Source organism: Pelobates fuscus, chromosome 2 (genome assembly GCF_036172605.1).
Source record: "Pelobates fuscus isolate aPelFus1 chromosome 2, aPelFus1.pri, whole genome shotgun sequence".
Lineage (NCBI taxonomy): Eukaryota > Metazoa > Chordata > Amphibia > Anura > Pelobatidae > Pelobates > Pelobates fuscus.
In genome coordinates, this window is record NC_086318.1 from 135053314 (window position 1) to 135080400 (window position 27087).

The 27087-nt window shown below is 43.1% G+C and overlaps 1 protein-coding gene across 7 annotated transcripts in view; it reads left to right on the forward strand.

Annotated features, from left to right (window-relative positions):
• The window catches only part of ATP11B (ATPase phospholipid transporting 11B (putative)), a 126360-nt gene that overhangs the window by 89051 nt on the left and 10222 nt on the right, over positions 1-27087 (forward strand). For 3 of the 7 annotated variants that reach the window (XM_063442714.1, XM_063442713.1, XM_063442721.1), the window contains exons 23-29: positions 3462-3521; positions 12241-12368; positions 12631-12769; positions 13375-13398; positions 16290-16355; positions 16803-16906; positions 17885-18050. In XM_063442714.1, coding sequence (XP_063298784.1) covers positions 3462-3521; positions 12241-12368; positions 12631-12769; positions 13375-13398; positions 16290-16355; positions 16803-16906; positions 17885-18050 — 687 coding nt within the window. Of the gene's footprint in view, positions 1-3461; positions 3522-12240; positions 12369-12630; positions 12770-13374; positions 13399-16289; positions 16356-16802; positions 16907-17884; positions 18051-20033; positions 20120-27087 lie in introns of all 7 variants that reach the window. The other 4 variants (XM_063442717.1, XM_063442720.1, XM_063442716.1 and 1 more) reach the window with 2 other exon arrangements.

Genomic DNA, 27087 nt, shown 5'->3' on the forward strand with positions numbered 1-27087 from the left:
TTTATTTTTTTAAAGTGTCCTAAAGTAGAAGGTCTGGGATTTTTCCCTTTTTATCTATATGTATCCTGGTATCTATACAGATTAGTTTACAGTTTAGAATATGTATAGGATGTAGATTTTTGTATTCAATCTTTGATGTGTAAAAATGAAATAGTTTGTGTACATTTTACTTGTAAAATTTTATTTGAATTCTGTCAAGAAATTGTGGAAGTTCTCTCAAACTGTCATTGTGCAAAGAATATCAGTTTGTTATAACTTTGGGACAAAAAAAAACCCCACCATTTTGGTGGATTAGGGTTTTTTTTTTTTCTTACTAAATACTAATGAATATTCTTCATTATACTTAAAATAAAGAGATTGCAAATTGTTACTTAACCCTCAAATACTTTGTATATATTTAAAGAATATTCAGTACTTCACACCACTACTGACAGGGTGACATTTTGTAAAAAATGTAACCACTTAAGGACTGCATAACATTTAATGCCATAAAACAGTACAGGGCTTTAACAACTGTAGACGGCATAGACCATCATGCATTAACTGTGTCAGCAGGGTTAAATCTCTGCTGGTTCCAGGGAGTCCCCGGTATCATTGGATACCTTAGAGTCCCCTATGTCTGCTGGGTAACAGTTAGTGGGCCCAGACTGACAGACGAGCTATGAGCATTGCTTAAATTAATGGAACATTTTGGGCACAACAACATCATCATCAAAAGTGGTGCTGGCTCACCTTTAAGTGTTAGACTGTTCTCAAACAATGTAACCATAAAAACCTCCAGAGCCCTCTTTCAGAATTGGGCAGCAACACAGAATTGGCTCAGAAAGGTTTGCGGATGCTCTTAGCCAGTCGGTGAATCTCCATTCATAAAACTGGCTTAAAAAGAAACATACCTTTTAATCCAGTTTTATGGCACCATTACAACTTAATTTAAAACAAAGTTGGTATATTGCACAGAATGTTCCTTCAAGAACTGCACCTGTAATAATTAGTGGCCCCCGCCTGACAAGTGAGCTCGCCCTTTAAATCTCTGTGGCTTGGCTGAGCGATTATTTCAAATGTGTTTTCTCCCTGCATGCCCCTCTGGCCCGTGATCAGTGCTGGGCTTTGCCAGCTTCCAAGCTCCAATCACTGTGTGCAGGTGCTGCAACATGAGAGGGTGAGCTCTTACTGCAGTTTATGAAGTGCTCTATACTGTGTGAGCTGTGACATCTCTCTACTGATGTTAGGACTGATATCAGCAGATTGAATCTTTCTGAGGTGGGGTTACGGGCAGGATTAGGCTTTAAATTATTGGTTATTATGGGCAATGGTACACATGTGTGGGATATCATTGCACTCAAGAACAGTAGCAGAATACAAATATGGGGTTGGTGTGACCAAATATGTGGTCTGTGAATTTCCCCAAAATAAAAGTGTGAAAAACAGAAAACAATAGATGTAACTAGTTGATTTGTCAGAGGTTCGTGATAAAATTGTTAAATGAAAAGTGTCAAAATGCTCTTACTTAAATAGCCTGGGGGTTGGATTTACTTTATACAAATATATACTTTTGTGTAGCGGTTTTAAATTTTTTTGACTACTATACGACAATTCACCATGATGTCACCGCAATAATAGATGTTCTTCTGGGTGGCAAAAGCCGAAGCGTTCTATACACTCTCTCTACATTAATACACAATGTGCAATTCCCCATACAGCTTTCTGTCTTAAACCTTTCACTCCAGTTTGACAGCCCCAGGAGTTGGGATTTGTTTTGTTATTTAAACAAAACAAAAATAATAGTTTTAAATAGCATTCACCATAATAAGCAACTTTCCCCTCTGTTCCCCCTGCTCAGGGCAGCCTGGGTGACCCTCTGTCAGATGAATGAGTCCATCCCATGTACAGATACCTCTGACAGGTGAGGTATAGTGGAGTGAGAATGACTCAGTGAGCTTCACTTAGCTAAAGGCTAGTGCGGGCTCAGCTAGTAGTACTCACCATTGGGTGTCTACTTCTCTCTGCTCCTCCGGACCTGCTCAGCAGTCAGTCCGCAGCTCTCATTCACCTCGAAGTGTCGGAGAACCTCGGTCACCGTCTTGGAGTACACGCTGTCCATGATGGCTGCTCCCAGCACCTGAGCCCGAACAGACGCAGGGTTCTAGAACCCTGGTGGAAACCTGGTTAATCAAGCCCACGGTCGGGGGGGATTCGGAGAGAAGTGCACTTAGTAGCCAAAGAGCAAGTCAGGAAGGTATGCAGGAGTATGAGGAGGTCCTGACAGGGGAGTAAGCTCTGCTCCAGAGTCCTATGTGGGTCTCTCTGGCGCTACACCTTGTCTTCCTCTAGTGAAAGGTGAGCTCTTCCCCTGGACCCGCCTCTGCTCTCACTGGCACTGCCCTGCCCTCTCTGGTTTTCATGCCCAAATTGTGCCTTCCCACACCAGCCTTTCCTATTGTCCTCTGGTACCTTCACATTAGCATTTTTGAGAAGTTTTCTCTTCAGGTCAGTGGAAGTTGCTCGCGTTCTGCCACCCGGAAGTATTTTGGTGCCTATTGTTTACACATTCTGAAATGCCGTATGAAAGTTGTAATCTCAGCGTGGCAAATTTTTATACGTTTCAGCTTTAAAACCTTTGTTCACTTGTTGCAATATTTGGTTTATATCCTATAAAAAATATAATTGAAATCCTAGACATATTCAAAGCGAATCTAGTTTGAGTTGGTGTTTTTTTTTTTTTTTTGCACTTGCGTAGAAATTGTTAAAGGGACACTATAGTGTCAGGAAAACCGCTTGGTTTTCCTGACACTATAGTACCCTGAGGACGTCCGCATCCTTGTCTGACGTCACTGGCACCGAGAGCGCATTTGCGGCACTGCCGCGCGCATTCAAAGTGTCCGTAGGAAAGCCATTTCAATGCTTTCCTATGGACGCTCTGCGTGATTGAGGCTGGCTTAACCCCAGATGTAAACATAGCAGTTTCTCAGAAACTGCTATGTTTACATCAGGCAGGGTTAACCCTAGAGGGACCTGACACCCAGACCACTTCATTGAGCTGAAGTGATCTAGGTGACTATAGTGTCCCTTTAAATAAAAAACTGAAAATAAAGCAGTTTTTTTTTCTCCATTTTTTTTTTTAAAAACACATTTAATATTATGTATTGATTATCAATGTTATCATTTTTAAAACTATATATGATATGTATGGGTGTACCTAAACAGGGTGAAATTGTGCTAGAATAAATGCATGGCTAAATGGCCTTGGACATAAATGTCACATCTGAGAAGAGCCTTGGTCCTTAAAGGGTTAAAATAAATTAATATTATGTTCTGAGATGCTTTATTTGTTTAGCTTGTTTTCCTTTTTTTTTTTTTTGTGCTATAGTCTCTGACACGATAGCATAATTGTGAAATGTGACGTTTACATTTTTTTTCATTTAGAACTTTTTCAGTAACCCTGTTTGCTTTATTTCTTTCAGAATGTGTGCTTTATTACACCACAGTTTTTGTATCAGTTCCTTTGTTTATTTTCCCAACAGGTAAGTCCGATATTAACGGTGTGTGGCAAACAATGTTTGTTAGAGTTGGCTAGTAGCGTTCAGATCTACAGCTGCTGTATATTACACTACCTATAGAGCTAAGCAACCCAAATACCTTGGTTATAAAAGTGATCCATCACTGTTGGAAAAATTCAGAAAGCTCCCAGATAAATTAAAGAGGGTCTGTCACTTCCTTAAATTTAGCACCAGCTTATTGCGAACTACAAGTTGGCTATTGGTTACAATTTTACAATTCTTTATATTTTCTTTTATTTCTTTTGTTACATGGTTTGCTGGTCACAGCCTGGCGAAGTGTAAATTAGTTCATTCTTGCAGTGCTGTTCACACACGTACGGCATTTCTCTAGTTGATGCCAGAACGTGCAGGTGCATGCTTTGTGCACACTGGCATGGTGAATTTGTCACAATGTGAAAGTGCAGAGGGGCTAAGCAAGTATTTTTTTTACTTGCCTCTTTTGCTTTATTCATACAAGTAAATTGAAACAGTGTTTACTTGGGTGAAAGAACAAGGAACAGTCACTTCAAGTAGGAACAGTCACTTCAAGTTGAAGGTTTTCAATGCATTTTGCACCAAACATTCCACTTTGCTTTATTTTTTTTATTTTTTGACAATCTTTATTTTCAAGATTCAAACGTATACATTACATGTGAACAGGGTTAGCTGAAGGGTACATCTATCATTATAGACACATAAGTAAAACTCCGGTGTGTGGCATAGAGGTTTACATCATAGCAGAGTTACAGCAAAAATGAGCCCCAAACGGAGCCTTTTAGATAAACATAGGAAGCCACTGATAGGCAGGCTGGTTAGTGCATCTGCAGGGAGCCACAGAGGTCTGCTTGTGGTCCGGAGTATGTAATATAAGACAGATGTGGGTGACTTCAAGTCATTGGTGCGTACATAGGTAAATCAAGGGTGGGGTGTAGAATACAAAAAGAGTTTAGGGCAAGAATCTGCCAAAGTTAGGGAGTTTCCGTTAGGTCTAGTAGCTGACAACAATAAAATCAGGTAAGAATCACATGTGGGGCCACTCGGCTCAGTCGTAGTGTGAGTCGTGAACTCCTTTTACGTGAGTGCAACCTGTGACAGTCAGCAAACGGGGCGTGGGGTACCAAATGATGGGATAAAGGTATGCGCCTATGTCCCGATACCACGTCGGGAGTCGGCTACGGAGCAGTCTGGCGGTTATGGGTAGGGGTCGTCAGTCCCAGCGGTCAAGGAATCTGGGTAAGTCAGAGTCCGTCCGGTCGGTGAACTATCGTGAGGGAGGCCGTACAGACCAGGATGTGAGGGGTCAACAGTTCTGTGTCCGAGGTCTGGGTATGAGAGACAGGTGTCCAGGGCAGAGCAAGGTGTGGGCGGCATATGGTCGGTATTTCAATGCAGGTGAGCAGGGGGGGGAGGGGAGGAGAGGGGGGGTGGGGACGAGGGGGGGGGGGGGAGGAGGATCCACGGTTCCTGGTCCCGTCCATCATGAGGTACCACAGCCATGGCATCCAGGCGCGGTCGCACTTCTCCAATCTGCCCTGTAGGGCAGCCGTGAGTGATTCCATGTGGTGTATCTCCCCTACTTTGTCTAGCCACCGCTGGAAGGTGGGTGCACCCTTTTGTCTCCACTGGGTGGGAATCAATACTAAGGCTGCAGTCAGGAGGTGTCTGACCAGGGATTTCTTGTAAGCCGAGATAGACATGTCCGTGTGGTGTAATAGCATGGTGAGAGGGTGAAAGGGGAGGGTGATGTCTGTTATGAGACGGATGGCTTCTCTGATTTGCGTCCAAAAAGGCACAATATCGGGGCAAGCCCACCAAATGTGGAGGAAGGAACCGTCCTCGCTACCGCATCTCCAGCATTCCTTAGGGGATCCCGGGTCTATACGGTGTACAACGTCAGGGGTTCTATACCAGCGCGTGAGGATCTTAAAGCCTGTTTCCTGAACCTTAGAGCTGATGGAGGTTTTGTGTGTTAGCGCAAAAATCTTGTCCCAGTCCCGGTCCGTGAGTGTGGTCCCTGTTTCCTCTTCCCATTTAGCTATATATCTAGGGTGTGTCTGGTGTTCGCTATCAAGCAGTGTCGCGTACAGCAATGATATTCCCTTGTCCGGGTGGGTTCGGGCGGTGCACATTGACTCAAACTGTGTGGGGGGTCTGTGTAGGCACAGTTTGTTCGAAAAGGCGTTATAGTAGGCCCTTATCTGAGCATAGTGGAAGTGATCTAGTCCTGTGGGGGTCTTGTCTCCCAGGATGGCCGTAAGGGGTAGAAGTCGGTGTCCCTGTAGGAGCTGTCGGAAGCTAAGCCAGTCGGAGTCGGTGAAGGAGCGCAGGTCTGCTGGCGTGAGACCTCCACCCACCCCCGGGTTGTGGGTAATGGGTGTAAGGGGGCTGTCGGTGGTGGTGAGCTGGCGTGTATACCGTAGTGAGCACCAGACTCGCAATGTGGCGTCGATCAGAGGGTTGCCCGTTTGTAGCGATGTTAAAGTGAGAGAGCTGAGCCACAGGCGGGATGGGAGAGCGCCCCCCGCCTGTGCCTGTTCAATGGGGACCCACTGCTTGGCCGTGGGGTGGGCGTGCCAGTCTATCACCCTGAGCAGATGTGTCGCGTGGTAGTACCCTTGAGGGGAAGGGAGGCCTGCGCCTCCTTTGCGTTTGGGGCGTTCTAATAGTGCTCTGCTAATCCTGCTTGCCTTCCCATTCCATACAAACTGCCGTATGGCTGTGTTTAGCGATTGAAAGTATGTCTTGGGGATAGTGATGGGGATAGCCTGGAACAGGTACAGGAGACGCGGGAGTATATTCATTTTTACCACGTTGATTCGTCCGAACCAGGAGACATAAAGATTCCTCCATCGTTGCAGGTCTGACTGTATCACTGCGAGTATGGCGAGGAAGTTCAGTCGAAACAGGGATGATAGGTCGCTGGGCAGCCATACGCCTAGATATTTAAGTTTGGAGTCACACCACGAGAAACGGAACTGGGATTTTAAGTGAGCGACCCTCTCAGCTGCGAGGGATATCGGTAGGGCTTCCGATTTGCTCATGTTGAGTTTCAGATTGGATATGTCGCCAAAGGTCCTGAAGGCACGGAGGAGGTTGGGGAAAGAGATCGTGGGGTTGTCTAAAAAGAATAACATATCATCTGCGTAGGCCGCTACTTTATGTTCCGTATGGTGGAGTCGGTATCCGCTGATGCCCCCATCCCGTCTGACCGCCTCTAGAAAAGGTTCCAGAGTGAGGGCAAACAGGAGGGGGGACAGGGGACACCCTTGTCTAGTTCCGTTCCGGATGGAAAAGGGGGCCGAGAGAGCGCCGTTCACCCGAATGCGGGCCGTAGGGTCTGTATATAGGGAGAGGATCCATGAGCGGATATTGGGGCCAAGTTGCATATGGCGAAGGGTGGCTTCGAGGTATAGCCAATCTACCCGGTCGAAGGCCTTCTCTGCGTCTGTGGAGACCAGGATTAGGTGGTTCTTCATCGACCGGGCAGAGTGGATCATGTGTAGGGCCCGGATAGTGTTATCACGCGCCTCACGTCCCGGGATGAATCCCACCTGATCCGGGTGGATAAGGGTAGGGAGAGCTCGGGAAAGTCTCATGGCTATGGCCTTGGCGAAGAGCTTGAGGTCTGCGTTAAGGAGGGAGATCGGTCTGTAGCTCCCGCATTCAGCGGGATCTTTGCCCTCCTTTGGAATGACCGTCACAGTGGCGCGTAAAGTATCCGTTGGGAACCGACCCTCTTCTAGCAGAGAGTTGAAGCCTAGTACCAGGCGTGGGAGCAGCACGTCCCCGAACCTGCGCAGGTACGAGACGGGTAAGCCGTCCGGGCCTGGGGCCCTGTGGGTTTTAGATCGTTTTAGCGCAGCGGCCAACTCTTCCACTGTGAGTGGTTGTTCTAGTTCCTCAGCCAGGCCTTCTGGTAGCGTGCGGCTTACGTGTTCCGTAAGGAAGTTTTCTATGTTGCGCAAGTGTTGGGGCGCATCGGTACGTCGGGTGGTGTTATCGATGTTGTAGAGCTCTTCATAGAAGAGCCTAAAAGTCTGTAGTATATCAGTCGGTGTCCTTTTCATTGTCCCGTCCCGTCCCTTGACCTGGTGTATGTGGTGTTGTCTCTGTCTCTGTTTCAGGGTGCGTGCCAGTGTCCTACCGCATTTGTCCGAAAACTCGTAGAAATGTCTGTTGGATTTGCGAATGGTGAGTAATAGGTTCTGGGATAGGAGGTCTTTAAGCCGTCTTCGCGCGTCTGTGAGGTGTCGGTAGATATCGTCTGTGTGGTCAGTCTTGTGTCGTGTCTCAAGGGAAGCTATTTCGCGTGTCAGGTCTTGTATCTTAGCGGTATGTTCCCTCTTCCGCTGGGTGCATAGACTAATCAGGTGTCCCCGTATGACGCATTTATGTGCCTCCCATACAGTGAGGGGGGCGACGTCCGGTGTGTCGTTTTCGTCAAAATATTGGGTCAGTATTTGGGCTACGCGTGTGGTAGTTTCATTGTCCGTCAGTACGTTCTCGTTGAGTCTCCAGTGGCGTTCACTGGGTTTAAAAAGCGGTGATTTGAGGGTAACTTGGACCGGTGCGTGGTCTGAGTCATGTTGTATGCCAATGGAGGAGTCCATTAGGAAGGGGAGGTATTCCTGCGCGAGGAAGATATAATCTATTCTACTATATCTGGCGTGGGCAGCCGAGTAGCAAGTGTAATCCCTGTCCTCTGGGTGCACCACCCTCCAGCAGTCAATCAGGCCTGATTTAGCCAGGGATTGTTTAGCCTGACGTATACAGTGTAGGGGAATGGCGCTGGTACCCATGGACGAGTCCATCCGTGGGTCCAGTGGAATGTTGAGGTCTCCGGCCAGAATCAGCGTGCCCTCTCGGAATTTGTCTAACAGTGTGAGGGTTTTAGTCAGGAACCGGTGCTGTCCCTTGTTAGGGCAGTATACCGTAGCGAAGGTGTACTTATGGTCGGCAATTTCGCCTTTAACAAATATATATCTACCCAGGGGGTCTGCCTGTGAGGCGGTGCATGTAAAAGGGGTGTTATGGGAGAAAATGATGGCGACCCCTGCTCGTTTGGCGTCGGGATGATTGGCATAATAGCCTAGGGGGTATCGTTTATCCCTGATCAGGGGGGCGTCCCCCCCTTTCAGGTGTGTTTCCTGGATGAATGCCACCGAGGTCCTCTGAGCCCAGAGGGAGCGTAGTAAATGTCTCCGCTTTTCGGAGGTGTTAAGGCCTCTGACATTATGCGTCCTAAGGATTAAAGGTGCGGGCTGATAGCCCGATGCCATGGCTGAGCACTGGCTCGAGCTGCGGGGGGGGGTCGGACCGTGGGGTTCCGACGGGGGGGGTGGTATGAGAAGGGCAGGTTAGGGAGTGGTAGGGGAAGGAGAGGTAAGGGGGGGGATAAGGAGGGGAGGCTAGGAGGAGGGGGGCACCTAGTAGGGGGTCAGGGGTTATAGGCAACCGTGGCCCTAGGTCCAGAGAAGAGGACCTTATATACAGGTGGGTCAGTTGCTGGGAGGTCTGGAAGTCGAGTGTGTGAGAACCGTCTGGTGGTACCGAGTGTCACGTTCCCCCGGACCACGTTAGGGTGGTTAGGATGTCGTTCACGGGTCATTCCGGTCAGTGCAAGAGGGGGGGCAACATTTGTGGGGTTGGCGGTCTGTTTGAGGGCAGGAAGGCGTCCGTGAGGGCCCGTTCGGTGCAGGTCGGCAGTCAGGGCTACTGGACAGCAGGAGTCGTAGGGGGGCCCGGTCGCGTCAAGTGTGTTTCCCCGTGGGGGGGGGTCCTCACCTGGATGACCCGGGTACTGCGGGGAGGGTGAGGCGGCCGAGGTGGCCTTCACGTCTGGGCCCCATGGTAACAGTGGTCAGCTGAGCCGGGCCGGGGGGGGGGGGGAGAGAGAGGGGTGTATGGGGCGGTGGGCGGGGCAGAGAGAAGGCACACATTCTAACGGGGGGTACAGTAGTTTGCAGGGAGCATACTATTCAAACCACAGTTCGCTATTATTTACAACAGTTGAATATACAGCAAATAAGGCAAGATCAAGCTCCCCGTGTACATGTGGTATCCCTATCCTAGCCACTGGGCAGAGGAGGGGTCTGCCCTGTCTCTTGGGCATTAAGGGCATCGGCAGTCCGGTAGCGGGTGTAGAGGCTGGTCCGGGACTGCGTGGCGCTCGGTAGAGCGTGGGCGGTGCGTGCGTTAGCTGACATGTCACGCCATGTGCCACATGAGATATGCAGGCGCGGGCAAAGCTTCCCCTGGGTCCCCCACCCCCCTCCAACCCCCAACCCAGGAACGGAGCTGCCGCCCCGGTTCCAATCTGGGGAGCGTGTCGGGGTCGGGCCAGGCCAGCAACTGTTTAGAGGCACGTTTAGCAACTGCATGGGCAATAGGTTTCGGGTAGAGCAAAACTACTGGTAGCATACACAATGAGTAGTAGAACTGTAGATATGCAATAAAACATACAATAAAACATACAAAACCAATCCAAATCCCCCCCTCCCACCAGCACCCAGCCCCAACCTAGCACTGGTTCCCCCCTGTCTAACAGTTGAAAAGGGAATTGGTTCCCGTGGGCTCTAATCATTATCGGGGAGGCTTGCTATCCGACATGGGCAGCCGGGCGGGTGGTCGGTTGGGCCCTGGGTAGCGTTCAGAGTCCCGGCATTGGTGGTAGCAGGTGTCAAGGGGAATGGCGTATTCCGGCTGCCCTGTCGTGAGGAGGTTCGTTTGCGGTCGATCTGGAGCAGTACTATAAGGGTCCGCACCCGTACCCCACCCAAAGGCTATAGGAAACGTGGCCAAATCGGGTCCTCCCCAGTTACATTAAGTGTCCCCAGGTGTCCGACCCCGGGCCCCCGTGGTCTGCGTGGGCTAGAAAACAATAGTGTACCCCGTGTGTAATGTAGAATGAGTACTTAGCTGTCATCGATGTCGTTAGGCAGGTACATCCGCTTACAGGAGCAATCACAGGGGGGTCAGGGGACACCGGGGTCGGGTTGATACGTGATCGGTTATTCTTCGGGCCCGTTAGGGCCTCCCCATCGGAGAGGCTGTGTGTCTCTGCGTGCCTGGCTACGGAGCTGTGCAGGTACCTCTGGGTGTTCCGAGCGTGGTGGAGGTTGGTCCAGTATCCAGTTGCGGATGGTGACCGGCGGTAGGTCCATCGATCTCAGGAAGCTGGGTATGTCGTTAGGCCATCTCAGGGAGCACCATGTATTCCCCCGTTTGGCTTGGAGGCTGAAGGGAAATCCCCACTTGTAGGGTATGCGTTTCTCCTGAAGAATGTGCGTGAGTGGCCGCAGCGCCCTCCTTGCATCCAGGGTAAGGGCCGACAGGTCCTGGTAAAGCGAGACTGCAGCATCTTGAAAGACGATAGTCTGAGCACGTGCGGCCCTCATGATGGCGTCTTTGAGTTGGAAGGACAGGAGGCAGCAAATGACGTCGCGTGGAAGGCCATCTCTTCTGGGGGGCGAAGGGCCCTGTGGGCTCGTTCAATCTGGAAGTTATCCGGGGCGTCAGCACCCAAGATATGGGTAAAAAGCTGCTTGAGAGCTGTGTCCAGGTTTTCATGCTCAGCCTCCGGTAGGCCTCTGACTCTAATGTTGTTTCGTCGCCCCCTATTATCCAAATCTTCCACCTGTCTACGGAGATCGAGCAGAACCGAGCCTTGTCTAGCAGTGGCATGATCGGCAGTTTGGGAGTGCTGGATGGCCCTGATATTCTCCCCTTCCAGTTCCGTAACTCTTTCCTCCAGGGCAGTGAGATCTCTGCGCACCTCCTGGATTTCCTCTCTGATCGCCGCTCTCAGCTCCGTTACCAGCGCAGTTTTATCGCTTTTGGAGAGCATGTTGGCAGATATAGAGGCCAGTTCTGCGGTAATGTGCGATAACTGGTCACTCCCCACCGGGCCTGGTTCCAGACCTGCGTTGTTGTCCAGGTCCGGAGACACGGCCGCCATTTTGTCCGCGTGTTTCGCGGCTCGGGGGCCGTCCGGGTAGGCAAGGAAATCATCCAGCGGTCCGGTGTTTTTCCTCGGTGGGCTAGTGCTTGAGGGTCCTGGGGTGCCCTGGCGTTTCGTTCTCCCCATATTAGGCGTGAAACGTAGCATTTATAAGGGGCTATGTGGTCCGGGTTCGCGGAGCTCCGGCGATGTGCGACTCACTCCATGCACGGCTAGCCACGCCCCCTCCCACTTTGCTTTATTACACTTGTCTATAACCATATGGCAGTGTGCTGTAAATGTTCCAGGGATTAAGGGGAGACGTTTACTTTGACAGTACTGAAACCTACATGCTGCCTAGGATTAGTGGGAGTTAAAGTCCTGGGTGATAGATCTTTCTGCTGCTGCCATTAAAATGGAAGCAGGTATTACTTGTCAATGTATGTCCCAGTCATTGTGCACGTACCTGGACTGTGTATGGTATGTATGTGTATACATTTATATAAATATTATACTCCATGAAGTTGCGCTCATCAGAATAAGAACATTTACTACTTTAGACTGCAAATCTGCTAACTTTATTTATTTTTTTTAGATTAATTCTGACATCAAGTTACTTGTGCTCTATCAATAATTTTTTTTTTGCTTTAGTTGTCTATCAGAGTCTACTATATGCAATAGGCATAAAATAACCTTCTAGTAATGGCAATCACAAAAAGTGCATGGGAATAACACTTGTATTAATATTTGTTTTTTGTTTTGCAGACACTGTATGACAGTGTTTACTTGACGTTATACAATATTTGCTTCACCTCGTTACCTGTTCTGGTATACAGTCTTTTTGAACAACATGTGCATCCACATGTATTACAGACCAAACCTGCTCTCTATCGGTGAGTGTGAACTATAGACCTTGGGACTTGGAAAACTTTGTTTGTATCTTATCTTAGTTGATGTAAAATAACTTTGGTTTACATGAATAAGATTTTCTGTATGTTTATTATACCATGAACCAGTATGGCTGCATTTATAAAATAAAAAGTTAAAAAGCCCTCTATAACACAGGGCCTTTAAGAATGTATCATTATATCTTGATACTACTTTTTCCACAGATTATATGTAATTATTAATGGTGTTTAATTTTTATTTTGACAGAGATATTAGTAAAAATGCCCTGCTTGGTTTTAAACCGTTTCTTTACTGGACATTTTTGGGCTTTGGGCATGCCTTTGTCTTCTTTTTTGGATCATACTTCCTGATGGGCGAAGACACTTCTCTGCTTGGAAATGGCCAGGTAGGGACATTTCAAGTACATATTGTTGCTGGTTTTATGTCTCCAATGTTTAGTTATGAATAAAAGAAAACGTGTGTTGTTTATTTATTCCAGTGATATAATAATTTTAATCCCAAAATATTATCCCAGTATTTAATTTTTTTTATTTGCATGACATTCAGTTCTAGGTAAGAACAAAATAAACATTGCTTAACTTATCAATCAATGTCCTCAGTTTTCTCTGATACCATGTACTTTTATAACATTTTGCGACACACTTCATAAGACGGAACCCCAACTACAGGAGTATAGAAAAGGGAGGGCAGAAAGTTTAAACCCCACCAGGAATTAATATGCATGTTTTCTTCTAATATAAAAGATGTCTGTCTTAAATTCATGTATATTTAAAGATGATTTGTTAATATTAAGCACTTTTTTACTTTCATATACAGCAATGGAATACTTACTTGTTTGTCCTTTTATATGCACATTATCCACTGCTTTTCTATGGAAGGCATCATCTTCGTATGTTCTGTTTTGGAACTTTTATTTGTTCATCTCTGCTTTATCTTCTGGCTCTACTTTTCTTTCCTTTCTCCTCCTTTCCATGCTGTGCATGCCATCAGATTTTGAAGCCTTACAGGCAACTGGTAAGAGTATCACTGAAGGCAGGGGAGATAATGTAATATTGCACCCAGCTAGGTCGTAGGCCATAACATCATCTGCAAAAAAAACAAAAATGGAGGGATTTCTGTCAACTAGTACTTTATTTAATGGGGATAAAGGAGATGGAGGACTGTGTGAATTGCAGAGGCTAATTTCCACTATTTTAACAATAGTCATACTGCTGGAATTTAAGAGAGGACTCTGAGCACCAGCACAACTTAAATGCTGATTAAATACATTTGATATATTTTTGGCCTCCTACTTGTGCTTAATTTTTCTCCTCATTCAGCTCTCTTTTTGGTAGGGAAAAAGTTTCAGCATAACCCCAACTTCTTAAAATCATTTCCATTTTTCACAAAACATCCTTATGCTTAGCCAATAAGAGATCACTTTGAGCTGAGTTGCTGAAGTAAATGTGCCCCAAATCCAGTAATACATGCTGAGCAAGACATGTCAACAAGATCAAAAGCATCAATAAAGAGGAACATGACCTATCTAGAAATGCTTCTTCTGTATTGTATAGGTACCACTAGCCAAATAAACATTTTTTAAAACATAAGCATAGAAAAAGGAAATCTCAAGTAGACATGCATGAATCAGGCTATTTAGTAGTAATTAGTCGTGTCATGAACTGCTAACTAGTGAACAAACCACCGCCCAAGCAGAGGCAAACTGAATCTTATGAAAACAATTAGTATGTGAATAGCACGTTAATGTCAATAACAGTATAATTTAAAATAAAAAAAACTGGATTAATCAAACAGAGTTAAGCCTATTGTATATTGACTTGTAGGCGGTTATGTCCGCTACAGAGACAGTCAGCCAACGCCTGTTCTGTGGAAGGCCCCTATATGTAATGAAATAAGCATAGTAGCAGGGTGTTCCCCATATTGCCATGGATTCTACTTCACTAGCTCCAGGCCTTAATGGGAACTTCAGAATTATATCCACTGACCACGATTTTCAGGGCAATATTCTGGGCTAAATCTTGATGTGGAGAATCATCCGGTTGTGTGGCTGGTGCCCAGGGTAAGTCCCCCTCTGGGTTCCCAGACCAGAACGTAATAGCCAGACCCTAGCTTCATCAGGAAGCTGGTACACCCCAGCCAAGTTGCCTTGCAAAGCCCGTGCCAGTATCTGATGCCAGAATTCAGCAGAGATGCAGCCAAATTTTTAACAGAAGGCCTCCCTCCATTACTGCAACAGGTCCGGGGGGGGGGGGGGGGGGGGGAGAGATACGGAACTCGCTGGCCACCGAGACAATTGGCTCCGACGAGAAGGTCCTCTGCCACTCAATATCGGGTCCTCACTAGATGGCAGTTTCAAATGGTCAGAGCACCACCAAGATGCGTCCTGTAAAAGCACCAACAGCCAGGCGTCTGCCCGGTATGGCGGTCAAGCCACGTTCCCACCATCTTATTTTCTGCCCTTCTTTCCCACTTTTAAAAGAGCAACCTAGCTCACACTGATCTCTCATTGGCTCACAGTGTTAATATGCTGCATAGTTCCCATCAGAAAGACATTTTGAAAAGAAGATACAGTTTTGCTGTAGAGTGAATTGTTTTTTTTTTGTTTTTTTTCAGCAAAACTAAATACAATTAAATATGGACAAAATGCAACAGGAGTACGAGGATAAAAAATCAAATGCATTTAAAGGGGAGAACCCTGTTGTCCCTTGAGTATTAAAGATTTAGAAACTACCATTACAATCTAGTTCAGCCTTGGCACAGCCAGAGTACACATTGCATTGAAGAAGGAAACACAGTTTTTCCTCTAGGCTGACTGTTCTGTGCAAAAGACAGAGCTTATAACCGTGATTGACAGGTAGCGGAGATGGAAGCACCCATTTCAGATCACGAATAAACATTTTAACTCTCAGAACACACCCCGTTATAACTCACAGAACACATTATTATCTTTAGCAAATACGCATTTATTTATTTATTTTCTTCCCTATTTTGTTGTGGAGACGTGCATATTGCATACTAAAACAAGCACAATTCGTTCCTTGGCAGGATCATATGTATATCTAGTATTAGCTGTGAATTTAATAAAGGCCTGTGAACATGTGTAAATGAGATGTTATTATATATCTATATAACAGTGCTTCTTAAGACCTTGGGTTGGTTTATTGGTCCCTAAGATGCATATCAGATTCTTAAGGCCCCAGGCAAGTGCCCACAATAAAGTCAATGAAAACCCTCTGACAGTGATTTCCGAGTTGAGCAGAATTATTTTTTTTACTTTATTACATGGCAGTTGAATGTAAGTAGCCAATTCCATGTACATACGCTGGGGGAGAATGGTTTTGAAAACATTTGGATTGACTTCCTTTAGTGGGTGTTCTTAATGTCTAAAACAATAATGAAGACCGACTTCTAGTGTTCCGAGACCTATGTATGTGCACACCTTTGCAGGGGTTTAAAAGGTAACTATTATTTACCTTATGTTATGGTGTGCTGGTCTCTATGCTCTGTGATCACCAGTCCAGTTGATCTCAATCAATCCAATGCATTGGGAGGCCTATGCGCATGTGCATTCGATCTAGCTGCGAAAACTTTTTTAGTGGCTGTCTTCACTGCAATGTAAATATTGCTGTTCCTGCAAAACATCAATATTTTAATTTGTAGGGTTAAACAGGCAGGGATGTGAAATGAAGTAGTCTTTGTAGAGTACCGGTACTTTTAACAATATTTTAATGTAAAACTGAGTTTACTGCTGTTTTCTAAAATAGCTTTTAATTAGCTGCTTCTAGCTGTAATGAATCTGCATAGTATGCAATTGTTTCTTTTTAATTGTCTGTCCGAAGCATTTAGCTGAATTCTATACATATAGATACAGATTTGTTTTTAATTTCTGTATTGTCCCTCTCTAGATGTTTGGTAACTGGACATTTGGAACATTGGTGTTTACGGTTATGGTTATTACAGTGACCATGAAGGTAGGATGCTTTCTCTCTCTCTCTCTCTGATCATAACTTCTTTGATATACCCATTTTCATTCATTACCTGATTATCATATTAACTGAATCAGAGCATATAGTCTGGTTGAATGCTATAGTGAGTCCATATGCAACAAGAAAACCGTGGCCTGAACAAGCAAGCATGAAAAAGGTGCAGAGTCGAGTTGATATAGAAAATTCTGAACACAGATGTATAAAACCCACCTATCTTAAATTAATTATTTGGGACAATAAATACTATTATACTAATACATAATGTGTGTGTGTGTACATTTTCCTGTTTTTTTTTGTTTTGTTTTTTTAAACAAATGTGAAATCGGCTTTGAGAATGAGTAATTCCCATGCATACATACATCACTGACTCTTTTAACGTATTTCAAATTCTTGCTTAACAGATTAATGTTTATATTTTTTTTTCTTCCCTAGATGGCTCTTGAAACTCATTTTTGGACATGGCTAAATCACTTTGTTACATGGGGTTCGATTGCATTTTACTTTATATTCTCCCTGTTTTATGGGGGAATCATTTGGTAAGCTTTCTATTGCCCTTCTAAACTATTCCTCCCCTTCCTCTTTTATTCTTTCTTAGTTCCAGCTCTTAAAGGTTCACTCCAAGCTCCATAACAGCGTTAAGGAGTCAAACAGTTTGAGAATCATTTGATAACTTACCTGGGGTCTGCCAGATAGCGTTCACCTCCTCTATTAAGAGCTGATAGTCCCAGCATAGAGCTTCTCTTAGCTCTATTGAACTAAGCTCTGCTGTGCAAGTCCAGCTTATTGACCGCGTCGTTTGATCGCTCTAAACCAATTGTCTAAACCCTGCACTGCCAGGCTAGCTCATAACATAAATAAGAGTTTTGGTCTCTTGATGGAGGGGATGATGGACACTCTGTGGACCCAAATAAAGTTGTCAAACCATTTGTAAACAGTTTGACTAGTTACATTGGGGGTGGCACCAGGGGACTCCTGGCACCACAACAGTGTATTATAGTGTTTATAGTGCTTGTATTATTCACTGCCCCTTTTAAACATCCAACGTTGAAGCGTTGTGGACCTAGGCTAAATGAGTGGCAATTGCCACACTCTTTAATTGCTTCTGGTAAGAAAGAATTGAATGAATTGCCTCTCTATAAGAAGCAATGTTTTCTGTTTTGAATAAGATAACTCTGCACTTTTATACCAATATGACAAAGGTGACTGTAGTGTTCCATTACGTCAGAAATCTTGTATTCTCTTATGCAAATGGTACAGTCCTTTTTTAGTGCTGTGGACAGCCAATAGTAGCTAGTGTGACATGTTCTTATAAGTGTTATGGAGACTGCAAATGGAGCACAGCAGTTGGAATGTTGTTAAGAATGCTGTCTGAACTTCTCAACTATGCTGGTCCAGGTGCACTTCATTGCTGGTTATTAATACATTGCTAATTCCTCTGAAATCAAAGCAGGTGCACGTTGCCTATCTCTTTCTACTGTTTATTTTTACAGTGTCACTTTCCCCTTCCTCTGCAGGCCATTTTTGCACACACAGGACATGTACTTTGTATTCGTCCAGCTGCTGTCCAGTGGTTCTGCGTGGTTTGCCATCATCATCGTCGTTATCACTTGTCTGTTTCTTGATGTCATGAAGAAAGTGGCATACAGGCATCTTTATCCAACAAGTACAGAAAAGGCACAGGTATCCAGAACTGTACACGGCCATCAGACTGTATTTGCTGAAAGATTGTTCTAGGTTTCCTGTTGCTTTATATAGTAAATATGTTCTATAAAAAGTGTAATGATAGTAACAGACTTTTAGCTTATTAATTCAGAGGACTACAAATGCTATAATATCCATGTTAAAGCTAGACCGACGTGACAAACCTCTGACTGAGAAAGATAGTTAACTGGAATACAAATCCGTTAAATAACATTCGGGTTTCTTTTGTGTCTTTAACCTGCCATTGTGAAACTTTGCCAATTACCGTTCATCTTAACCCAGTTAAAACAAAGCAAATGAGAGCAGTAAGGGTGTGTGCAATGATGGATTATGATGAATATGTATTTTTATTGATGGCTTATGATGAACATATATTTTATTTCATGTTTTAGTTTTGATAAATGTTAAAGTAGAATCTGACGTGTCTTAATTATATAAGGCAGATATTATGGTTAAAGTGCAGTTTAACTTTAAGAGCAACGTTTGCTTTTAAAATATATACATTATTTTTATGCCATTATTTTATGTCAAAAACTTGCCTTCCTCAGTATTTGAGTGAGATACAATTTTTACTTGTACTCTTTATAGGAGACATTAGCACTTACCTACTCTTGTACTTTTTTTTGAGTTAAGTCTGGAACACAATGCCAGCTCACTTACAATTGGCACACTACTGTTGGTGTGTACATTAAGGTGTTCCACTATAGTAACCTGCATGCAACTCGAAAAGAAAAAAAATAACACGTGCCAATTATTCACTATTTGCATCTTACAAATCGTTTTACACCAAAGAAGCCAACGCGTTTTTTAACATTCATGCACTTTTAATTCTTTACAAAGAAATAATAGGTTTAATGGCTTTGTTCCCAGCAGTCAGCTTAAAATCCATTTTAAGCAAATGCTACGAATGTTAACCAAGGATTCATTCTTAATGCTACTTAAATTAAATCCCTTGAACAGGGCACGTGTTGCTTATTAAAAGCATGGTGTTCCAATCTCATCTCATGAGAAATTAAACATCTTTGTTCTAATATTGCTTACCTACTTTTCAGAAATAAGGGACTAAAATGAAATTGTTCATATGGTATTTGTTTTCTCTGTTGTGCGTTTGGATTCCTCGCAGTTTTTAGACTTGCTAGCTATTATTCTGTTATTGTGACATGTTTAATGCTTGTGCCTTATTAAAAATCTGGTCAGCAAAATATTCTGCAGTTCTGTGAACTGTAGCATTCTATGTCGATTTTCACTGTCTAAGTGTAATTGCACAGCTTGTTCTTGTATTGTATTTTTTTTTTTAATGGTTTTGTTTTTAAGAGTAAAATGTGATGTCAATTTCTCTGACTAAAGCATATCAGCTTGATTCAGCACACATCACCCACTTAACGATTTGATAACAGTAATCCAATACAGTTTTATTTAACTTCTTAAAAACGTTTTGCGTTTTCAGCATTTTGCCAATATTTTACAATAAACAATAATTAAATGATGTGTTATGTATGTGTACTTTTCAGCTTAATCACTAGTCTTAAAATTGATTTCAGAAAGTGGGGTGTTAGGTTTGATATAATTTTTAATGTTTAGAAAAATGTTTCAGTTCGCAAAAATTCTATGCTGTTTGCTTGTTGTATTGAAACTAAACAAAAAGGTTGCTCATTGAGATACACTCTATGTATACATGGGTTTACTAAGAAAACAGTACGCATAAATATACACTTCACTATAATTAGTACTTCTTATTGTGATTATGTGAAATAATAATAATATTCACTTGATGCTTAGATAATTAAATTTCTTGGGATGTGGGTCTTGTTCTAGATTTTCATATACCTTCTTTTTTAATTATGTCCATATCTGCAGAGATGTTCTCATTCTGACGTTCCTCTGTAATGCGTTCAACTGTTTTTGTGAAATGATTAATCTTTCAAGTACTGTATGTTACATCCCTTTTCTGTCCACTTGTAGATATATCCCAACAGAGTTACTTTAAGTGACGAGTTCATCGCACTGCAGCCTCTGTCACGGGCAAGGAATCAGCTGAGCAAAATTAGGTAGAGTAGGAGGGGAGAACCTCATTAAACTTTATGCATGTCAAGGGTCAACTAACAAGCCCTAGAGAGGGGGGGCAGGCATGAGTGCCGTTATGTTAACATCAGAAGCCTGTGGCTTTTTATTTAATTTGTTGTTTTTTTAACTAGGCCATGCAGACTGCATGCAGTGCGCCTAATTACCTAGCATGACCATCCGTTAATCTTCCTACTGTCTTGTTTCTACACCTCCCTTAGCATGGATTATAGTGCTTGTTAAGGAGAAAGAATGGAAAAAACTGCTGTGTATCTTTGGTGCATGATGGATTATTCCAGGCTAGTTTAAATCGTGTATTTATTTATCAATTTTACATAAGCCTTATCAGAAGATTATTTTTCCAGTTTTCAACTTCTTTCTGTCACTTTCTTTTAAACATCAGTATGTTATATATGCATCACTATCATCTTTTTGTTTTGAAATCATCTTGGATAAGTTGGCATTAATTGCCTGTACATCACATCTTTAAATGGCAACAGTAATCAATTCCTCCAGGTAAACATTGATACCCGAAACACTATTTCTTTACTACTTGAGTCTTGCATAAGTAGTTATAAACTTGGTCTTCTCTTGTTTGTTTACATATTCCCTATATTTAGAAAATATCTCTTTGTGAGTATTGAAAAATAAAACTAAATGTATAAATCCACACAATTGTATTTACCTTGCTTCTGGGCGCCTCCAATTTATCCCTGTTAACCGTCTTTAGAAGTGGTGCCTTTTTTCGTCAGTAAATATTGTGGAAGAGGAGAAAATATAACATTGTTTCTGTTCTCGTTGCAATTGTCCATGTGTCCACTGGCTGTGCTTGAACAGAACTGGATTGTGATGTTATTTTCTAAATCTTTAATATATGTTTTAAAAGAAAATGGGGCATCGCATGAAAAAAAGCTCAACACAAGTTATAGTTGACTTTTAGTTTATTCAGTGGGTGAGTTTCAGATGAGTGATTGTTCCACTTTAATTATGTGCTGCCAGATTGAGATTAAATGTGTATATTGGTTCAATTTATCAAAACTAAGGCCTAGGCATGCTAGTTATGTGTGCTATACAAGATATAAATAAAATCATGTTAACGCAATAACAAAGCTAAGAGATACGACAAAATAAAATAATTTACTAAAGTCACCTGGCATATTAGCATTGTCACTTTTAATTGGATAAATTGTACTGTTGCCATATAGCAGTAATTGATAACCTCTGCATACTCCTATCAGTCTCCTGTCTCGCTGAGAATTATGGGTAATGTAGACCTCTAGGGTTGCCAAAGTTAGCATCATAGCCACACTGTTGTGCTCAAATGCATGTGGGAAACGTGCTTCTCTCTAGACTATGCAGTTGCTTGAATTAGTATTTATTTTCTATTTTGATTAGGATATATATTTTTTAACTTGTGTCTTTCCACTGTTCGGTCATTTTACATCACTTTTATGTATTGCATGTCTGTGATTCATTGCATTAGAGCAATGGATTAAAAAAAAAATTTTTTTGTTAATTACAATTTGCACACAGGTTTTCATGATTTTGCCTGCAGATGTAGATATTGTATTAATATCCATCTTTTTCCCCCCAGATTAAAAGTTTTCTTAGGGTTTTCAGTTATTCATAGACTGATGCCAGGCTTCTAATTCTGAAGTAATACATTGGTGATTGTATGATTTGCACAAATGTGTGTTCCATTTGACAACGAAATACATTTTAGCAATGTATTTCAAGCTGAGCTGTAGCACACATGCCTCAATTATAATTATTTTTTATAAAGTGCCAGCAAATTCCGTAGTGTAGAATGGGGTCAATAAAACTTCTGTGCAGGAAATTTGGTCCCCTAAATCATATAGTATCAAACTTGCACACATGAACCATTCAAGCAGTTGGAGTACTGAAACTCACACGGTGCTTTGCCTCAATGCAAATTGACCAGGTGTTTTGGAGTATTTAGTTCTATTGTAGATTGGGGCTGGAGGTGTGGGTTGCTTCTGTCCATAGTCATTGTCTTTATGACCTATTGGTAAACGTGTATTAATAGAAGTACAAAACAAATAATTGCATATTACACATCCAATCGTTCAAAAAAAAGTCTCATGCACAGGCCAGCCACTGACCTCACTGAGTGTACTGCAATCAAATCAGACAAACGCATAGTAATGATAGCATCAACTTGTATGCATTTTCTCTTACTGTCTACAGTCTATGTGGATTAAATGAAGCTTATTCTCTATAGCTTTGAAGCATATTATAAACTAAGTAGCATCCATTAGAAGACTGTCTTTCAGACACACAATCTATAATAGTAGTGGTAGTGACATTAATTACTGTTCCTTTGACTCCCTGCAGCTTGGTTATATATTGAATGGTGCAGCTTATTTGTATATTCAAATGAGCAGATAAAAGCAGTCATATGGGCTAAGCTTTACACCCCATAGATGGTTAAAGGATTACTATAAAGGAACACTATAGGGTTAGGAACACAAACATGTATTCCTATAATCATCTGGCCTCTCCTTGCTTCTCTAAATATAATAAAATCTTACTTTTATTCCAGTCTGCTGCTGCTTGCTCTGCCCCTGATCTGCCTGCTTGCCTGACTCCATCAGAAGTGTTGATCAAAGCCAATCACAATGTTTTCCCATAGGAAAGCTTTGGTTTGACTGAGACTGTCAATGAGGCCGACCAGGGGCAGAGCCAGCACAAGCCAAACACAGCCCTGGTCCATCAGCATCTCCTCATAGAGATGCATTGTATCAATGCATCTCTATATGGGGAAAGTTCAGTGGCTCCATACCGAGGGTGCAGACGCCGAATGTCACTGCTGCTCACTGTGCAGTACTGCCCCAGGAAGCACCTCTAGTGGCTATCTGAGGAGTGGCCAGTGGAAGTATTCCCTAGGCCAGGGGTAGGCAACCTATGACACTAGTGCCATGCACGGCACTCGAGGTGTCTTTCCAAGGCACTCAAGGCTGCTAGAGCCAAACAGGGTCTGGCCTATCAGGAGTCTCAGTGAAACTTCAGATATCTGCTAATACAAAGAGGTAGTGAAGGACAATCCTCAATGTATGCATTGCAGCACTTAGAGGAAGTGATCACAGATCACTTCCTCCCAGCACTTGTGAATGGGAATCCACACTGTAGTAGAGCAGCCCACAGTAGAGCAGCCTCCTGTCCTTGACCTGTACCTGCCCAAGCTGGTCCCCAGTGGAACCCAGGGAAGCCACCCACACTGCTAGATATACACAGACCTGCAGAATAAGCCTCCCCTCTTACAAATAATATGAACAGCCCACACCCAAACATACACACAATCCCCACAAACGCAACACCACTAACAATCTACATACATGCACACAATCCTACATGCAGCCTCTCACATGCAAAACCCTAAACAGCCCCCATACACTAGCTAACACACAATGTGACATATCCACCCACACACAATTCCACAAGCAGCCCTCATACACAGCCCACATTCATATGTATCATACACGATACCATAAACTACTAATGAACATATACAATATAATAGCTCATATACGCACAAATACAACGATACAAAGCAATTACAGTATATATAACACAAGCAGAATACGGCAGCACACACACACCTCAATTTAAAAAAATAGGATCGGCAGGGCCGTTTGAAGGAATTTGGGGTCCCCAAACAAAATGGATATTACTCCCCCCCCTTTAGGAGCTCGGCCACGCTACAGGGAAGGGGAGGTGACGAGAGAGGCATTGCTGCAGCCGCCTGAGGCTCTCTATAGAGCGCTCAGGCGGCTGCTGCCTTATAGGTAGCGCCGGCCCTGCTTGGGGGCCCAGGCCAGCTCGTGGCCCCAAGCAATTGCTTGGTTAGCTTGCCTGGTAGCGACGGGCCTGAGGATCGGCACGCTACGGGACATCACAATCCTATATCAGCACAGTGCTGCTAAAAGGTTGCCTACCCCTGCCCTAGGCTGTAATGTAAACACTGCATTTTCTCTGAAAATATAGTGTTTACTGCAGAAGTCTGAAGGGAATGATTATACTCACCAGAACAAATACATTAAGCTGTATTTATTCTGGTGACTATAGTGTCCCTTGCTTTTTGTAATAGTTTTTTTTGTATTATTATTTATTTAGAATGCTCTACTGGGCATTACCCATTGATGCCCTACCCCCCTACCTTATAAACCTGCAAAATAAGCTCAAACTTTACATAGAATGCAGTGCCCGGTGAAGCTCCACTGGATTCCACACGCCTGTATATCATCATGGGAGCCCTCATGTCGTAGAAAAGGATCTCTCTGAAATGGGTTGGGGAGGGAATTAGTGGATGGGGATACTGCAGGGGAGATGCCTATTACGTCTGTTGCCACTGCATTATATCTGGGCAGCGTTTCGGCTAAGACCTGAATGTTCTACAAAGTGGTTAAAAAAATATATATATCCTTGGAGTGCTACTGTTTGTCCGGCTTACAGCCGCAGTGTCTGCCAGCTAAACCTGTTTTCGTCTGGATTAAACAAGTAGGAACAGAAACACTGTAACGTTGGGAATACAGATAGTGTTCCTTAAGACACAAGCTTCAAAAAGTCATAGAAACCGAGATTTACAGGCATACACACTGTGTTTCTTTATGGGTTTCCACTCTTTCTAATGCAAGCTGCATTTATTAAACATGGACATGGAGTGTCCCAGATCTGCAAATCGTTGAATTAAACTCCTCTATTTCTTTAACATAGACAGAGCTTTGGAAAGGATGACCAATTTGATCTTCTAGTAAGAGCTTTTAGTCAAGACTGTCTCCTGAATACTTATGAAGTTTTGATAAGAATATTTGTAAAATATCCTTTACTCACACACATTGTGATAAAAAAAAACCAAAATGCACTGAGGGAATAGAAAATGTGTATCCATCTGGAAAATAGGTAAAGTCTTCTGAGACATGCTTTCACTTGCTGCATAGCATGTCATGTTTTGTATTTGCGTGGAGCAATCCTTCTGTCTGAACAGTTTATCAGCATTCACACAATGTTGCACAATTACTGTTTATATATTTTACTAGTGTCTCCTAAGATAAACAGTCCTTTCTTGTGTAGATCTAAATTATAATAAAATGGCATCTTAAATCTTAAAGTAGTTCACAACATTTTTATATCTCTGCTGTTTTAAAGGGGGGTGAAAGTTTGTCTTTAATACTTCTCACAGTATCCATGTTTACTTTAGGTTTTAACTGGATATACTATTAATTTACTATACTGCTTACTGTAGTGATGCTTACTAAAGGCTAATTGTTTTAACAGAACTGGGCAAAAAGTTCCTTGTGGGAACTTTATTTGCAAATCCCTAATTAAAGGGACACCATAGTCACCCAGACCACTTCAGCTCAATGTAGTGGTCTGGGTGCCAGGTCCCTATGGTTTTAACCCTTCAGATGCAAACATAGCAGTTTCAAAGAAACTGCTATGTTTACATTTGGGGTTAAGCCAGCCTCTAGTGGCCGTATTATGCCTCCATCGCGCAGAGCGTCCATAGGAAAACATTGAGAAATGCTTGCATGCGCATTCGGCTCAGCTGTCATTGGGCGGGGGTATCTGACGTCGGCGTGGGAGGAGAGGTCCCCGGCACTGGAATAAGGTAAGCTGCTGAAGGGGTTTTAACCCCTTCAGCGCCACGGGAGGGGGACCCTGAGGGTGGGGGCACCCTCAGGGCACTATAGTGTCAGGAAAACCGCTTTGTTTTCCTGACACTATAGTGATCCTTTAATATCTACTCTGAGAAAATGCGTTCTTCAAAGTGAACTAGAATTGGTAAATAAAATACAAAAGTATGTTTTGGAACGGCTTTGCAGTTTTCAGATTCGTAAAAAAATAAAATATAAAAATTACACCTTTACTGTATACACCAACATGCAACAGACTTCATCCTCATAATGTTATTTCCTGAAAATATCTATATATGTATTTTTTGATCTTTTCAATAAACACAGGTGAAGGGTTTTGCAGTTGCAGGAAGTTACAATGATGCTAATATATATACTCCCTCAATATGGTTAAAAAAAAATACATGATTTATTGATAGAGAGCTTCCATAATAAAGTGGAACGACTGTAAGGAAAATATCTGGTATTTTTATCTATTTAAATAAGCTGCAATAAGTTACTATTGTCAAACATTAAAGTGGTGCTGTCACAAACTTACCTTTCTCCTATTGTTTCCTCTTCTCTTCCTCTCTAAGTATCTGTTCTTCTTTTCTTTATTTCGGATCTATTTATCTTTAAAACATACAACAAAGTAATAACTACTTTGTCTTATGTATTTTCCTGCGCCTGGCATTCTCTGACACAAGGAGGAGCTTAAGTCAGCTCCATTTTTTTTTGTGTCAAAGAAAGTTTTCCCACAATACTCACCCTCCTCGACAGAGGAAATGGAGCTGACTTAAGCTCCTCCTTGTGTCAGAAAATGTCAGGCGTAGGAAAAAAAAAAGATATATATATATGACAAAGAATTCCCTACTTTTTCTTATGTTTCAAATAAAACTAGATCCGAAAAGAACAGATTCTAAAAGAGGAAACAATAGGTGTGACAGTGCCACTTTAAGGTCATTTTTTAACACCTAAACTCTTTTACTGTGTATTTAAAGCTGGGGAAATAACAATAAGCAAATGCTGCAGATGTATACACATTCCTCTTTTCTCTGCTGCTTACCCCTCACAGCAGTAAAGGGAATGGGATAATCAGGGGGTCTGCAACACTATACCCGGTGTCTAGGAGACTCTGGCTAGCTAGTGTGCTTTGGTTTCGGAAACGCATATTCTGCTCCCCTCTTTCTTCTGGGTGGCATTCTGTGATAGTGTTGTGAGGTTGGAATTGCATATGTCAGTCTTTCCAGCACTGAGTCGGGGTGCCACCAAAGCACACTGTGACAGCCTACTGCCTTGCAGGCTAATGGGAGATCTATTAA